Source organism: Sinocyclocheilus rhinocerous, unplaced genomic scaffold (genome assembly GCF_001515625.1).
Source record: "Sinocyclocheilus rhinocerous isolate Xijiao unplaced genomic scaffold, SAMN03320098_v1.1 scaffold370, whole genome shotgun sequence".
In the NCBI taxonomy this organism is placed as follows: Eukaryota; Metazoa; Chordata; class Actinopteri; order Cypriniformes; family Cyprinidae; genus Sinocyclocheilus; species Sinocyclocheilus rhinocerous.
Window position 1 is genome coordinate 349,534 of NW_015670897.1, and position 16,550 is coordinate 366,083.

The 16,550-nt window shown below is 34.1% G+C and overlaps 1 protein-coding gene across 1 annotated transcript in view; it reads left to right on the top strand.

Annotated features, from left to right (window-relative positions):
- Positions 1-16,550, top strand: part of srrm3 (serine/arginine repetitive matrix 3) — a 94,307-nt gene extending 77,757 nt beyond the window's left edge. The window contains exons 11-14 of the mRNA XM_016546290.1: positions 8,211-8,491; positions 9,918-10,154; positions 11,648-11,770; positions 16,074-16,550. Coding sequence (XP_016401776.1) covers positions 8,211-8,491; positions 9,918-10,154; positions 11,648-11,770; positions 16,074-16,260 — 828 coding nt within the window. The 3' untranslated portion in view covers positions 16,261-16,550. The remainder of the gene's footprint in view (positions 1-8,210; positions 8,492-9,917; positions 10,155-11,647; positions 11,771-16,073) is intronic.

Here is a 16,550-nt window from a genome sequence, read left to right on the forward strand (position 1 = left end):
CAGCTGATAAAAAACATCACAATAATCGACAAGTAATCCACACCACTCCAGTCCATCAGTTAATGTCTTGAGAAGCCAAAAGCTGCGTGTTTGTAAAAAACAAATCCATCATTAAGATGTTTTTAACTTCAAACCGTTGCTTCTGGCTAAAATACAAATCCATAATCCATAATAACGCTTCCTCCATTGAAAAAGTCCATCTGCTGTTGTCTCTCACATCAAAATCCACCCACATATTTGTTCAGAGCTGTTTTGGACTGTTTTGGCTTGTAAACAGTGCTTGATCTGTGCAGATTTCTCTTCTGATTCAGATTAGATGACTTTTCACTGGAGAAAGCTATATTATGGAGAGAGGACTTGTATTTTAGCCAGAAGCAACGGTTCGAAGTTAAAAACATCTTAATGATGGATTTGTTTCTTACAAACATGCAGCCTTTGGCTTCTCAAGACATTAACTGATGGACTGGAGTGGTGTGGATTACTTGTGGATTCCAGATTGAAAATTGTCCAGGTATCCATTTGAATTTAAGTATTTGTTCAGCTGATTAAAGATTACCTTTTCAATAATCTTGCCTATAAAAGGAAGATTTGATATTGGTCTATAATTGCTCAAAATGTTGTTATTAAGATTGCTCTTTTTCTTTTTTTCATATTAGTTGATAATCGTTAGTTGCAGCCCTTTAATGACCTCATGTGATAGTGAGCTCATTACAGGGATCCAACTGGCGATTATTTTGATAACTGACTGACTGAGTAATTTATTAGTACACTTAATAGTCTATTTGGGTGATTAATCATTAATCAACTTTTCGGGTGATTAATCATTAGGTCTTAACTGACTGTTCTAACACATTAGGCTAAAAACTATTATGTGCATTCATGATTTTTTCAAATGGCCCTGTGACGGAAATGTTTCATCAACGTTTAATTTAACCAATCTACTCATGTGAATTCATATACGCACAATCTTCTGCTGATGACGATCATTTCTGGAGGGAGGTTTGTGCAGGTTCTGCTGTACGGAAAGTTTCTTAAATGTGGAAACTGTCTTTTGTGCATATGAAGAACTTTAGGATGAAATTAGGCAAAGTTTTATACACGAAACCCCAGGTGTGTCTGTCAGTCTGTCTGTTTTTCTCTTGTTTACTGCTGATGTTTATTGATCGATCAGGGTTGTGTACATCTGCACCGTGTGCTTTCAGCAGACAAACACATTACACACACACAACACAACACACACTCATACATACACTCCTCAGATATCATTACACGTGTGTGTGTGTGTGTGCTATTGATCTTCTGCGCCGTGTCTCAGAGCCGCTGAGGAACATCTGAATCATGTTGTTCTTTTATTTGTTGGACGTGTTGTTCCTCCAGAGAGATCAGAGCTGATCAGACTCTTAGATGAGAGTGAGAGCCACACTGACTGCTAACACAACACATGCTGATGACTTTACACACCTGTCTGCACACCTGTGCTGATCACACTGAGCAACACCACTCATCCAGTTCATCTCCTGTTGTCTCTCACATCAAAATCCTCTCACATATTTGTTTAGAGCTGTTTTGGCTTAGCACCATTAACAAATGGTGCTTGATCTGTGCAGATTTCTCTTCTGATTCAGATTAGATGACTTTTCACTGGAGAAAGCTATATTATGGAGAGAGGACTTGTATTTTAGCCAGAAGCAACGGTTCGAAGTTAAAAACATCTTAATGATGGATTTGTTTCTTACAAACATGCAGCCTTTGGCTTCTCAAGACATTAACTGATGGACTGGAGTGGTGTGGATTACTTGTGGATTATTGTGATGTTTTTTTCAGCTGTTTGGACTCTCATTCTGACGGCACCCATTCACTGCAGAGGATCCATTGCTGAGCAAGTGATGCAATGCTACATTTCTCCAAATCTGATGAAGAAACTAATGATGAAGAATCTACATCTTGGATGGCCTGAGGGTGAGTATATTTTCATTCATGGGTGAACTATTCCTTTAAGGCATTGTGAACTAACATGAACAAACAAGTAATGATTGTATTTCTATTAACTAACATTAACAAAATATTAATAAATGTTCATTGTTAGTTCATGCAACTAATGCTAACGAATGAGGCCTTATTGTAAAGTGTTACTGCTATTTTTAAAATCAGTCTGAGCTTCAGATATAAATCATTTAAAAACACTTTTTGTTTTGTAGCTTTTTGCTTATCTTGTACATTTTATTATATACCACAAAATGTCAGAGCAGTATATTAAAAAGACAGTGAGGAGGAATGAATTGCGGCGATCATCTTTTATATAGTAATAGTGCCACATTAATTGAATTTATGCCCAAAAGAATGACAACATATGACATATTTTGATTGTTAAATGATTATTTATCTAATCTTTGACCTGCGTTTGGAGAGACCCTTGTTCAGATATCTGGTCACACTTACTATATCTGGGACGGTTTGCATGCAGTTTTTCAGAAGTTCTCATGCTCTCTCTCTCTTTCCTTTCATTTGCTCAATTTATCCCTCTGTTTTGTTGATTTCTTGACCTCTGTGAATTCACATGATCTTTTCCCACAAATAAATGCCCAAACTTTTCTGTCTTGTTTGTGTAAAAAGCACTCATATGATTTGGAACTGGACCGAGTAGATTAAATGGGTATGTCTACTAGTTTTTCTTGTCAATACAGTTGAAACTCTCATTTTCTGCTCAGTTTTACCGTAGCCACCCTTTTCCAGATGTGTATCAGGTGTTTAAAGAGCCGATGATCTGTGACCTACAATCGTCCCTTATTATTGATCATTTCTTTAATGTAAGGTGAAGAACTATTAATCAAGAGAGGTGTCATCAGACGCTTTTAGCCAATCAGCCGTCATTCCTGGTTCTGCTGAGAGGATGAATGAGTCTGAATGTTACAATCACAGATAAGAAATATGTGGATGCTGCATTTGGCGGATCAGGATTCATCATTAGCACTGCCATCTTGGAAAGGTCAATGGATTGAAATATCATATTGTCCTTTATAAATAGTTTATCGTATTCTTCAGTTTATGGAGTGTGTTTCAGATTAGGAATTTTGATTGAATTGATTTTAGTTTAACAAACAGGTAGCTAAGTATTTTAGACACAATGTTGACTGTTCTATTTCACCAAAGAAAATAGTTCCAAACAACGATCAGAACAGAAGTATTGCGCATTCTCCGAGCAACACTGCGTTTTTGTTACTGAATGATTCTGCCAACTCTCTCGAGACAGATAAGCAACATGCACATTTAAGTATGTAAAAGCTGATAGAACACTGATGAAAATATTGATGATATTTTGTTTTCTTTTTTACATTAAACACCTTAAAGGTGCTGTATGTAGGATTGACACCGAGTGGTTGAACTAGGTATTGCAGTCCAAATTCAAAATATTGTAGAGGGTTTTTTTCACCCGGCCCCTCCTCCGACTTGACGCACACGCAGGTTGCCAGATTGACGACACCAACAGGAACCAGCACACTTGACGATGAATGAAATGAAGTACGCTCTGTTTTCCGCCAACAGGCAACCCGGGGTGCCGAAATACAATTGGGTAAACTGGCAGTGGGAGGGTTTCACAAACCAAAACAGAGACCGACATTCCGGCCCGGAACGCACATTTTCAAAGCAGAATAACTGACTGTAGCATTGTTTTTCAGATAAACAAGTATGTTAACTTAGCATGTTTCTTAAATATCTGCAAACATATTATGGTATTTTTATGCTTTAGTAGAGTCAAAAACTTACATACAGCACCTTTAAATATTACATATACGTATGTAACATAGTGTATTTCCATCACAGGTTTGGTCTTAAATTGGTATTAAAAAGGACTTTAAAAATCTGTAGACACCCTGAAATATATGTTTTTAGATATAATATAATGTTTTGTTATTATATCCAAAAACATAATATATTTGTTCATTTTATTTATTTATGACCCTCTAACTTTAAGCAGTCCGAGCTCAATGATAACTATATCATTTATAAGAGTGTTTTACCAATACTCGTCTGCAATAAGCAGAATTGTATGGCGATTCATAACTTATTATTTAGATTCGTTTATTCATATTGACCTTTCCAATATGGTGGAAATGCTGATGCATTGTGGTCATTAGAACGATTGCTAATTTGATAATGCTTTTAAATACCAGTAAGAGTGTAATCCTGCAACATTCCCCCCCCGAAATTTCCTCCAAAATCAACATAGAAAATGCAAAAACATAAAAGAAAATGGGCCTGTTAATACTGCATCTATATCTGTGGTCACAACAGGCTACAGATTCATGAATTCTCTCTTGGGTAACGGCTGACAAATCTCCACTGACAAGAGCCGGTTCAATGCCATTGGTGATTTCAGACGGTTTTCATACATTGGTTTCTAATGCTCACTTTTCACTTGCACTTGATATATAAATATACATTCTTATAGTGTAACTAGGTGTTTGTTTCCTTCCTGTCAACATTTGAGTGGTGTAATGTACGTCTAGATGTTTGACAGGGACAAACGGACGCTCTGTAAGCATTAGCCGACAGCAAACTACGCTAACTAGGGTCATTAGGTAAAGTTGTTACACTAAAAGGGACCCAAGCCATTTGGATTCTCTTCCTAAGCGAATGTGGCATCTTTGCATCCTTTGTTGAAAGACTTTTGACAATTGCTGAGAGCAAAACTCTACTTTTAGATTTAGCAACTGCCGAGCACTAAATTCTCATTGCGCAGACCAATTGATAACGATACGGCTTAACGAACGTGACTGGGGTCCCTTTGAGATGTTAGTCGTCCATCCTAGAAGTGACCGCCCTCCACCCAACACCCCTCTCCCTTCACCCGTTCATCTGTGCTGTCCGTTGTCCCGACATGCTTTCTCTTTTCCCATTAAACCACATTGCGCCATGCATGGCCATCGATATGTACGTTCCTTCTAGCAAATTGGATTTGTTGAGATTTTGTCGCTCCTTAACGTACGGTGGAATGTGGCTGCACATGTGTCCAAGCGAAAAAGACAGCAATTCATGTAGATTGCTTTGGGGGTTTCTTATTTCTGATTCATTTTGTTTGGGTTCTTTGTCGTTTTTGATTTTTCCTTTTGTATGTCCACTCTTTTGTTTTTCTTCGTTTCGTTGGAATTGTCTCCTTTAGTCTGTGGATCAATTATCTTAGCCTGGATACTAAAAGAATTCATTGTCTTTTTCCCATTTGGCTGCGGAGAATTTTCCTTTCTCCTTTTTGTTTTTCCTTTTTCTTCCTTTGTTTTGTTGATATTGCATACGTGTCACTGATTGAAGCGGAAGGTAGGTAACGCTCTGCCTACGCACGTGGAGAATGTGACAAGCACCCTAGCTTGACATCAGTGTCTCTCTCTCTTTTTCTCTTTGTTTATCTGAGGAAAACCAAAGGTTGGCGGGTTGTTTTTCATTGTTTTCCTTTTAGAACTGTTTGCTCTATTTTCATTCTTTTTTCTTTCGATCTGAAATCTACCTTTGCTTTCATGCTTCAGTCTTCAGTACACTGCCCTCCCCACAGGTCCATCTCTTGTCTGCGTTTTATTTGATTTTTCTTATTATTTTTCGGTATAATGCATTTCCTGTCTGTGCCGCATTCCTTTTGTCTTTGGTGAAATGGTACATGTCTTATGATTTGGTCACTTTCCCTCCTTTTTATTTTTGGGATACACAAGGGCTGTTTCTGAAGTATCTGGGGTTTACGTTCAGCTGTGTTATTTTTTATATATATATATATATATATATATATGATATTATTAGTTGTTTTTTGTGTGTTTGAGGTCGATCAGAAATCCTTGCCTTCCAATGGTAATAAAAAAGAAACAGATGGATGAATAGTTTAACACATTGACATTGCTTTGCTCCGTATAATATTTTAGCCTCAATTTTCAATTCTGCTGCTAAAGATGATTGGTTTCAAGTTTAATTTATTTATAAAGCACATATAAAACAACCTTGGTTGACCAAAGTGCTGTACTAAATTGCGTAGGTCCATCACCCAAATTAAAATGAAAAAACATTCACAAGACGTTGAAAGCACAAGAATGCAGATAGGTTTTTAAAGACACTGTTGACACTGTAGTCGCTGTTCGGATAGATAATGGCAATTGTTCCATAAATTGGTCTCAGCTGTGAAGTCTTTTTTAAAAACCGCATGAAATCCAAATGAAAGTTTTGTGAATGGTGAATTTGAGCTGATCCATACACTGAAAACAATTTGGTGTATAAACAATTTTCACTCGGATATTGCTAGTAAATTTCACAACCAGCAGGTAACATATTAAATTGAATGTAAAATTTTGATCAGATCATATTACACCCCAAAATCAAAAAGAAAAAGCATATGTATTGCATATTGCATATATAAAAAATATTTTATATATGCAATGTATTTTCAGCAGTTTTTGACAATTTTATATTCCAGCCATTCATTCATCCCTTATATTATTATTACTAAAAATTAAAATATTTTATTACTACCATTATGCATATATATTTTATTTTAATTTTTTTATTTATCTATCTGTTTTGCATTACAGTAAAGGAGGTTTGAGGTACAGAATGCTTATTTTCTCAATTAAAAACATTTTTATGCAAAATATGATTTTTTATAATTTTTTTTTTGTTGCATTAAAGAAAATAACATTTTGGCATAAAATGCACTTATATTCCCAAATAAAAACAACTTTATTGTCCAAAAAAACAGGCCTCATTGACTTTATGCAAAATATGATTTATTATTCCTTTCTTTTGGTTATGGGGTGCATTATGACTGTTAAAGTATCCTCAGTACTGTATGTGCTACAGCAACTTTCTGTTTCAACAAGAAATGCATGACACAGAAAACAACAGCTTGTTGAGCCATTTCATGGGTTCTTTAATTCAACTGATGGATAACCCATAATACACGTTCAGTTAAAGGTTTTTACTCAAGACACTGGTGAAACCAGAGCATCCATTCGGAACACATTACAGTCACCGTTAAAGCTTGAAGACCACATTGAGTCGCTGTTAAAATGCACTCAGACTGTTCGCGGTCCAGCCCACACACTGTGAGAACCGTTTGAATTTGATTTGTTTTGTGTGTCTTTTTCTCTCTTTGGTTTGATTTTCATGCATTGTTTCATACTCACTATCCAGGGAAGGGTGTTGTGTCTTTTTCTCTTGCATTTTGTGAATCTAATGATGCACTTATGTTGCTCCACTCAGAGCATCCATTCGGAACACATTACAGTCACCGTTAAAGCTTGAAGACCACATTGAGTCGCTGTTAAAATGCACTCAGACTGTTCGCGGTCCAGCCCACACACTGTGAGAACCGTTTGAATTTGATTTGTTTTGTGTGTCTTTTTCTCTCTTTGGTTTGATTTTCATGCATTGTTTCATACTCACTATCCAGGGAAGGGTGTTGTGTCTTTTTCTCTTGCATTTTGTGAATCTAATGATGCACTTATGTTGCCCCACTTTTCCCTTCTCTTCATACCTTACCTACTAAAGGAGGGAATACCACTTTATTGGTAAGTGGATGTTAACCAAAAGGGAGTTGAAAAACAGAATAACCTTTTAAAAAAAGCTATTAAAACAGGAAATGGGTCGTTGTTCACATCTCAGCAATTGTCTGCAGGACAAAACAAATCTACAAGCAAGTTCTATTGAGTAGAGGACCAATTGTTTTCTAATTCGATTGAATCTATTCTTGTGAATCTTTATTTCGTTCCTTCCATTTCTGTGATGTTCCGTCAAGTTGTCTTTTTTTTATTTTCTAGTTTTATTTTTCACCTTTTTGTTTGTAGCTCTTTCTGAAATTGACAAAGTCCTCTTTCTCTTCTACTGTATATTCTCCAGTCTCTGTCGCTCTTTATATTCTCTCTAAACTTTTTTTTCTTTCAGAGTTTCGCATATTTTCCTCTCTCCCTTTTTCGTTTCGATTTTCTTTCGGGACTATTCTTTTCAAATCATTATGGTTTTGCATGCCGAGTATTGCATGCGCTGCACAATAGAGGACTGTCTATAAGCCAGAGAACAATCCTAGCACTTTCTTTTAGATATTTTTTTGCCAAGTACACGATAACGCTCTTCCACCCAGGAGGAAAAAGTCTCTAATTTCACTGTTCTCTTTCTGTTTGTTTTTTTTTCACATTTATTTCTTTTTTTCCTTTGGTTTGTTGGTTATAATTCATCTACAGAAGCTTCGATCTCTGGCTCCGTCTCCCTCGAGTGCGCAGACGCACGCGTCGCCTCATCTAAGAGGTGCTAAACACCACGCCGACCGTCCCAAGAGCCCTGGAGGACCAGCGGCGCAGACGGGAGAGGACGGCTGCGCAGACGACAGGCCAGCGATGGGCAAACCGCTCTCAGAGTCATTGAGGAGACGCGGCGGGAGGCCAAAGGTTCGAGAGAAGGCGTCGCACTCACCGGCGCACAGCAGCGACACTGAGCCACACACCAAAACCAAGAATCAGAAGAAGTAAGAACATTTAACATGTTTATACATAGATGTTTGCACTACCGGTCAGAAGTTACGTATATAAGAATAAGTTCGTTTTTTTATGTTTTTGAAAGAAGTCTGTGGCTTTATTTGATCTAAAATACAGAAAAAATTTGAAATATTATTACAATTTAAAATAGCTGGTTTTTATGTGAATATATTGTAAAATGTAATTTATTTCTGTGATGCGCAGCTGAATTTTCAGCATCATTACTCCAGTCTTCAGTGTCACATGATCTTCAGAAATCATTCTAATATGCTCATTTGAGATTGAGAAACTGATATACTGTAGACCATCATTCTAAAGTTTAGGGGGAGTATTTTTTTTTTAAAGAAATTAATACTTTTATTCAAAAGGATGGATTAAATTGGTCAAAAATGACAGTAAAGTTTATATTTCAATTTCAAATAAATGCTGTTATTTTTTTAACTTTCTATCATCAAAGAATCCTAAAAACTGTGTCAGTACAAAAATATTAAGTACTTAGTGTATTCAAAATTGATAATAATAAGAACCATTATTAATAACTGAACACCAACAATAAGTGAGCAGCAGATCAGCATATCAGAATGATTTCTGAAGATCATGAGACACTGAAGACTGGAGTAATGATGCTGAAAATACAGCTGCGCATCACAGAAATAAATTACATTTTAACATATATTCAAATAGAAAGCAGTTATTGTAACTTGTACAAATATTTTGCAATTTTTACTGTATTTTTGATTAAATAAATAAAGCCTTGGTGAGCAGAAGAGAGCTCTTTCTAAAAAAAAATATATATATATATATATATATATTTATTGTAATTATTATTCCAATCTGTTGACCAGTAGTGTATATTTCACAAATATGTATTTGAACAAATGTTTTTGCACATTTCTATGTAATACTGCATATAATACAATTATTTATTCTTTTATGATGTCAATGGTACATTAAGCATGCAGTTATGACAACTATTGAATATTAAGTAATATTCTGTTCACACTGAAATCACAGAAATCAGAAACACGTCCCATTTATTTTCATATCAGAAAGTGGCCCAGATCATAATGGAAAATGTCTGATTAAATGTGATTTTTGCTGTTATTATTTAAAAAACAGGGTCACGTTCAGCTTTAGCTTGAATGCAGCTGTGCAAAGATTTGCCAAAATATTTAACAAACAAAGTCTGCAATCAAAAGTCTCAACACCAACTCAAACATTTTTCGTCAAATGATCTGAACTGCTCAACATTAATTTTATAGCTCTTTACACTTGCTGTATGGTCGATTTGGGTACGTTTAGGAGAAACATCTACAGTACATCCCTAAATAAACCAAAAACTGAGATCTCTTTTAAGCCTCTTGAGTGATGAAAAGCAAATCTATTTCTCGAGTCTATCACTGTATTCTCACACAGAAGGAAAGGGTCTCATTCGTCTAAGCGGCACCATCGCGGACAGAATCGCCACCGGAGCGCCTCTGTGTCGCCGGGTCGGCACAAACACACATCCAAGAAGAAGAAGGGCAAGAGTCACGGGACGGCCCGGCAGCGCAGCAGCTCCTGGAGCAGCGGGAGATCGTCGTCACGAGCTCATTCTAGAGAACGCGGATCCAGCAAGAACAAATCACCACACGTCCGACAGAACAACTCCAGGTACACACACACACACACACACACACACACACACATCATACAGGACAAAGGTTTTACTTTTTTAGAAAAATGCACATGCATAAGGGAAACTCTTTAATATTCATGGGATAAAAGTGTCACAACCAGCATGCACTCACTCTGTATTTTTGCCTTGTTTAAAAAAAATAAATAAATAAATAAAAAATTTGCCTTGTTTTGCCAACATTCTTCAATCTAGACAGATTTGCTTTACAAGCAAAATGACAAGATATAAAAAAATCAAGTGAGTTTGCTTAAAACAAGAAAGAGGTCAGAAAAAGTTTTCCCTTTTGAATTAAATTTATTTTTCTGACCTCATTGGCAGATAAACTCAAAAATTATCCTAATTAAGTGATATTTTATTAAGTGAGTTTTTGTCTAAAATAAGAAAAAATATGTCCCAATGAGGTCAGAAAAATAATCTTGTTTTCCCTTTGAATAAAGTTTATATTTCTGATCTCATTGGTGGATTTTTAAAATCTTTTTACACATAAATGTATTTAATTTTGATAGATTTTTTGAAAAACAAAAATGTTAAAAATCAAGTGAGTTTTTGTCTAAAATAAGAAAAAAATATGTGCCAATGAGATAATAAAAATAGTAATGTTTTCCCTTTGAATTAAATTTATTTTTCTGACCTTATTGGCAGATAAACTCACTTCACTTTGATTTTTCAGAACACAAATATTATCCAAATTAAGTGAGATTTTATGTAAAACAAGAAAATAAAATATGTTCCAATGAGGTAAAAACAATAATCCTGTGTTGCCTTTGATTTAAGTTTATTTTAGCTCATTGGCAGATTTTTTTTCTTGTTTTACACATAAACTCACTTAATTTGAGTTGAAAAAAATGAACAAAATTAAAAATTATAATTTTTGCTTATAAGAAGAAATATGTGCCAGTGAGGTCAGAAACTTAATTCAAAAGGAAAACAAGATTTTTTTTTCTGACCTCATTGGCAGATATTGTTTTACACACAAATTGATTTAATTTTGATAGATTTTTTGAAAAACAAAAATGTTAAAAATTAAGTGAGTTTTTGTCTAAAATAAGAAAAAATATGTGCCAATGAGGTCAGAAAAATAATCATGTTTTCCCTTTGAATTAAGTTTATTTTTCTGACCCCAATAACAGATATTTTTTGTTTTACGCATACACTCACTTAATTTTGATAGATTTGTCAGAAAACAAGACTTAATATCTTAATATCTAGAATTTTTAGATATTTGTATTGGAAAACAAGACGAAATCAAGTGACACACTCATAAACCTTCAATACATTTTATGCTTAAAATAACAACAAAACAATCCCTAAACATTCCGTAAATTAAATGAACGTCAGATGCGCCTGAAGCGATCTTTCTGCAGTCTCCGTCAAATAAATCCAGTCATCTGAAGGACAGCATGACACAGACACACACGTGTCGAGGCCAAATCTTCTCAATCCCAGCATGCTTTCTGTCTGTCTGCAGGGAGAGAGACAGTCCTCATCACTCGGATGCAGAACGAGCTCGCCGCCGCTCGCGCAGCTATTCTCCCATCCGCAAGAGGAGGAGAGACTCGCCCAGCTTCATGGAAGCCCGCAGGATCACCAGGTAAATGCATGTCTGTAGGTTTTTGGTGCAGTAATTGTTTTGTATGGGAATGCATGGTCATTTCTTCATTTACAGGCTGTTTTCAGGTCTGACTGCAGGCTGCCTCTGCTGGTAGATATCATAACTACACCATCTAGGGGGAAATGTTTCTTTTTTCAAGCATATTTCAAGCAAATATTTCTTTTTACTACAGTAGATCAAACGTTTCTAGCATGAATTGGATTTTTATTTTCTCTGTCTGTTATTTTAGTATTGTTGATATGCTATGTTTTTGTTAATATTTTGAATTAGATTTTATTTTTAGATTTTCTGTTTTCATTTTAAATTTAGTTAAAGTTTTAGTAATTTTGTTTTGTTTTTGTCATTTTAATTATAATTGTTTTTATATTTCTATAGATTTTATTAATTTTAGTTTATTTAGTCGTAGTTATTTTAGTACATCATTTAGTACATTTTAGTACAAGTTAAACTAAACGAAAATGGAAAATGTTGCCTTGACAGCAAGATGAAAAAAAATAAGTCCAAGATTTTTAAAAATATTTTTACATTTAAGTTAATGTTTATTTTATTTCAAGTAACATTTTTTAAAATGGTTTTAGTTTTAATTAACTATAATAACCCTGATCCGTATGCATGTTATCATTTATTTTTGTAGGTATAAACCTTATAATCTATTACAACCCAAACTGGGGTTAAGAAATATTAACATTTTCTCTTTAGTGTGTTGGAAATACAAATTTGAATTTATTTTATTTATTTTTATATTTTCATTTTAGTTTAAGTTTTAGTCATTTTGTTATGCGCTTTATTCGTTTTTATTTATTTAAAAAATAAATAAAATATTAAATTTAAAGTAATTTTTCTTTTCAATTTTAGTCATCTTAGTACTTAAACGCATTACTTACTTTTATTTTAGTTGCCAGTGCAACATTTCTCGTTTTCAGAGTTTTTAAGTTTTAAGGTTTTGACCAAAGAAATATACATTTTTTTATTTCAGCTTTATTTCGATTACCAAAATGGTTAAATGGTTTTAATTTTAGTTAATGAGGACACTGGCATTGATCATGCAAATTAAAGAAACACTGACACCTACAGGCCAGTTTGTGTAATGCAGGATTTCTGCACTCATGTGTTGTCACCTATAGCAACTAATTTTAGCACTACTTCAAAAAATACATCTGGCTTTGACCTACATTGAGGTCCAATAGTCTGATAATACAAAAAGCAAACATTTAATACAAATTATATTATCAGCATAAGAATTTGAGTGAAAAAAATTTTTTTGGCTAGTCCTCATTTTCCTTAAATTACAATTTTCAGATTTCTAAATTGGACTGTGTAATGAACGTTCAAAAGCATTATAAACAGATTTTATTGTACTCACGTAAACTATGACTTCCCACAGTTTGTCTTCTCCGCTGAGCTCTGATTGGTCAGGATTTGAACTCACTCTCTCCTTTATGAAGGTTTCCTTGACGACCTCACACCAGAATGATGCTGATCTGCCGGCATGGTTACCGCGGTAACCGTTGCCATGCATCAGGACCCCCTGGTTTCCTCCTGAAGCAGCTCTCGGCATCCCAAGAGTACAACTATATCTGTGTCTCTTTAGATTCTGTCTCACTCCCTTTCTCTCTGCTTTTGCCATTCTCACCACTAAACGAGTTCTTGCAGGCCTCTTCACAGATTAACACTAACAATCCCACACAGTTCACTGACACAGAGATGCTAAGAGCCAGAATGCAGTGTGTTGAGCTCAGTGAAAACATCCATCCAATATGGCTTACAGAGTTCAATGTTGACAAAAGTATATACTTCACTACACTCTGAAAAGCATCGACAAACATTAATTCACAACTGACTTATAGATTTTGATGTTAACATGTTGCTAAGCTGACAATGTGATACTCAAATAAGCATGATTTCAATCTAACTATGTATTTTATTGTTAGATTCGGCTATTTTATCAATGTTTCAGTGCTATTGTATTTTTAGAAATATTTATAAACAACATTTTTTGTTTTGACAGTCATATTTTTCCCTGAGCTTGTAGAAATGAATTCTGGCTCCTGTGAAAGAAGAACACTTAATCATACGTTTAAAAAGAGTGCTTATTATGGAAATAATATACTTTAAAAGAATATACTTAAGTGTGAACTGAATGTAATTTTTGGGGCATTTAATTGCGTGTTATTAACAATCGAATGAAAATATATTATAGTTTAAATTTATATTTAATGCAATACTTAAGTAGGACTTGAGTACATCTTTATATGTAATTTCATAATTACTTCTATAGTCTTTAAAATATGGTTAAAGATTAATATAAAAATTATTATATTATAACTTTAGTATTATAAAAATGAACTAATTATAAAAGTGATAAAAATCAACTGTAATATTATAAAAGAAATATGTATTCTATTATAAAAATAAGATTTAAAAATTAAAATCAGATGAAAATAAAAATGTTTAAAGTGTACTGCTGAATGTACTGACAAGATAAATTAAAAAAATATTATATTATAACTTTAATATTATAAAAAATGAACTTTAATTATAAAAATGATTAAATCAACTTTAATATTCTAAAAACATTTATTATATTATAATAAATAGATTATTTCAAATATAAATATTTAATATATAAATATATTTATTATAAACAAATAAGATATTAAAAAATGAATGAAGTTTTAGTATGTTAGTCAACACATCAAAATAAGCAACACATTCTATGAAGCTTCTTTGACGGAAGATTATTGAAACATAATGACGTTAAAGTGTTCTTGTTAACAACCTAGAACAGTATATGAAGTCTTAAAATACTGCTCACTACAGTAGTGTATGTCACAGATCTCTTTAGCTTGAGCGTCTCTGCTAACCTCACAGGCACACAGATGCAGCTAACAGCCGCTCACTGCAAACACTGAACGCTACTGGAGTGTGAATGTGTGTCTAACATGGTCTAAGAACTGATGTTTCTCATTGGAGACAGAGCCCATGTGTGTATTTACAGTCTGTTTACATGATGATGATGATGATGATGCTCTTAACACTCACTAACCAAAGCTGAACCTTTTCCAGACATGTTCTCTTACAGAAACTAATCATGGCTGCAGGACGCTGGCACTTCCACCGCTTTGACCACAACATAATGATATGTTTATTAAAATGCAGACTGAGATTATTTTGTTTTGTTGGAATATGTTAAAGCTGAAACCTTCTATTGATGATTACTAGTTTTGTATTATTTCTAGCTGGTCCAATGTGGCCATAAGCTGGTCTAGATCAGGGGTTTTCATACTGGGGTCTGGGAAAAGTTTAGTGAAAAAATAGTGTGAAAAATGTAAAAATAAATAAATAATAAAAATTTGATTTAAAATATCAGATTAAAAAAATAAAAATTTTATAAAATAACTAAATGTATAATACATTTTTTAAAAATCATCTCAAAAACACAATATAAAAATAAATATATAATAAAAAATAAAATGTAAAAATAAATGAAATTCATATTAAAATAAATAAAAATTAGATTAAAAGTGAAATAAACAAGTTAATAAATAAATAATAATTCTACTCAAAAACAAAATGTACAAAATGTAAAAATAAATATAAAATAAAATGAAATTTAAATAAAAAAATAGACAAATTAGAAATAAATAAATAAACAATTTAAATTGAAAATGTAATTAAAATATGTAAATAAATTAGTAAATAAATAATAATTCTAAGTGTACAAAATGTAAAAATAAATTATTTATAAAAATCTGATTAAAATAAACACAAAAATTGTTTTAAATAAGTGAATGAATAATAAATATAACTACAGTAATGAGTAGGAAAAACATCATAATGTAACTGTAATAATGTAATAGATAGATAGATAGATAGATACCTTTTAAATTTTAAGATGGTCATATTTGGGGGTCTGTAGCATCTAAAAGATGAATGATAAGCTGGACTGCCAGCTGGTGAGGGTGAAACTGACCTGGTAAACCAGCTTGGTCAAGCTAGTAGAATGCATTGGACCAGCAAGAAACTAGCTAATGTAAAACAATGTAAATGCACCAAAGCAACCATAGTTTCTACCTCTAGCAACACTCCAAAATCTAGTTCACTTTCAGTCGGTCACTCTCGACGTCACGTCGGATGACCGACGAATGAATTATTATTATTATAAATTATATTTCATGCTATTGAGTGGTCAAAGTGGTATTAAAGTGCTGATGTTTTTATTTTTATTTTATGCTATTATGTGTCTGTATTATATGATCTCCCTCTTCCATCTTTTCCGCAGCGCACGAAAGCGTCCCATCCCGTACTACCGGCCGAGCCCGTCCTCTTCCAGCTCGGCCAGCAGCTACGGCAGCTCCAGTCGCAGCCGCAGTAACTACAGCAGTCACAGCAGCTCCAGTCGCAGCCGCAGCCGGAGTCGCTCCAGGAGTTACTACAGCCAGAGCAGCTGCGACAGCCCCGGATTCTGAGACCCAGTGAAGGTACGGAGGAGAGACGAAAGAAACATCTCAACCGCACAGGACGCCCACGTTCCCTTTCTACTGCAGGATCTGTGCTGAAGAAAACCACTATATAGCGTGCAGATTTAGTGCAGAGGGTTTCCGGCTGGTTATGTGGCAGGACGGTCCATGCACACAAGTTAGGATGGAAAAACTAAACAAAAATCATGTCAAAGGTGAAGTGGGTAATTGCACTGGATAAAAATGATTTATTTTCTTACTCAGTATTTTGGTTTTGTTTTCCAGTACAGATATATGTG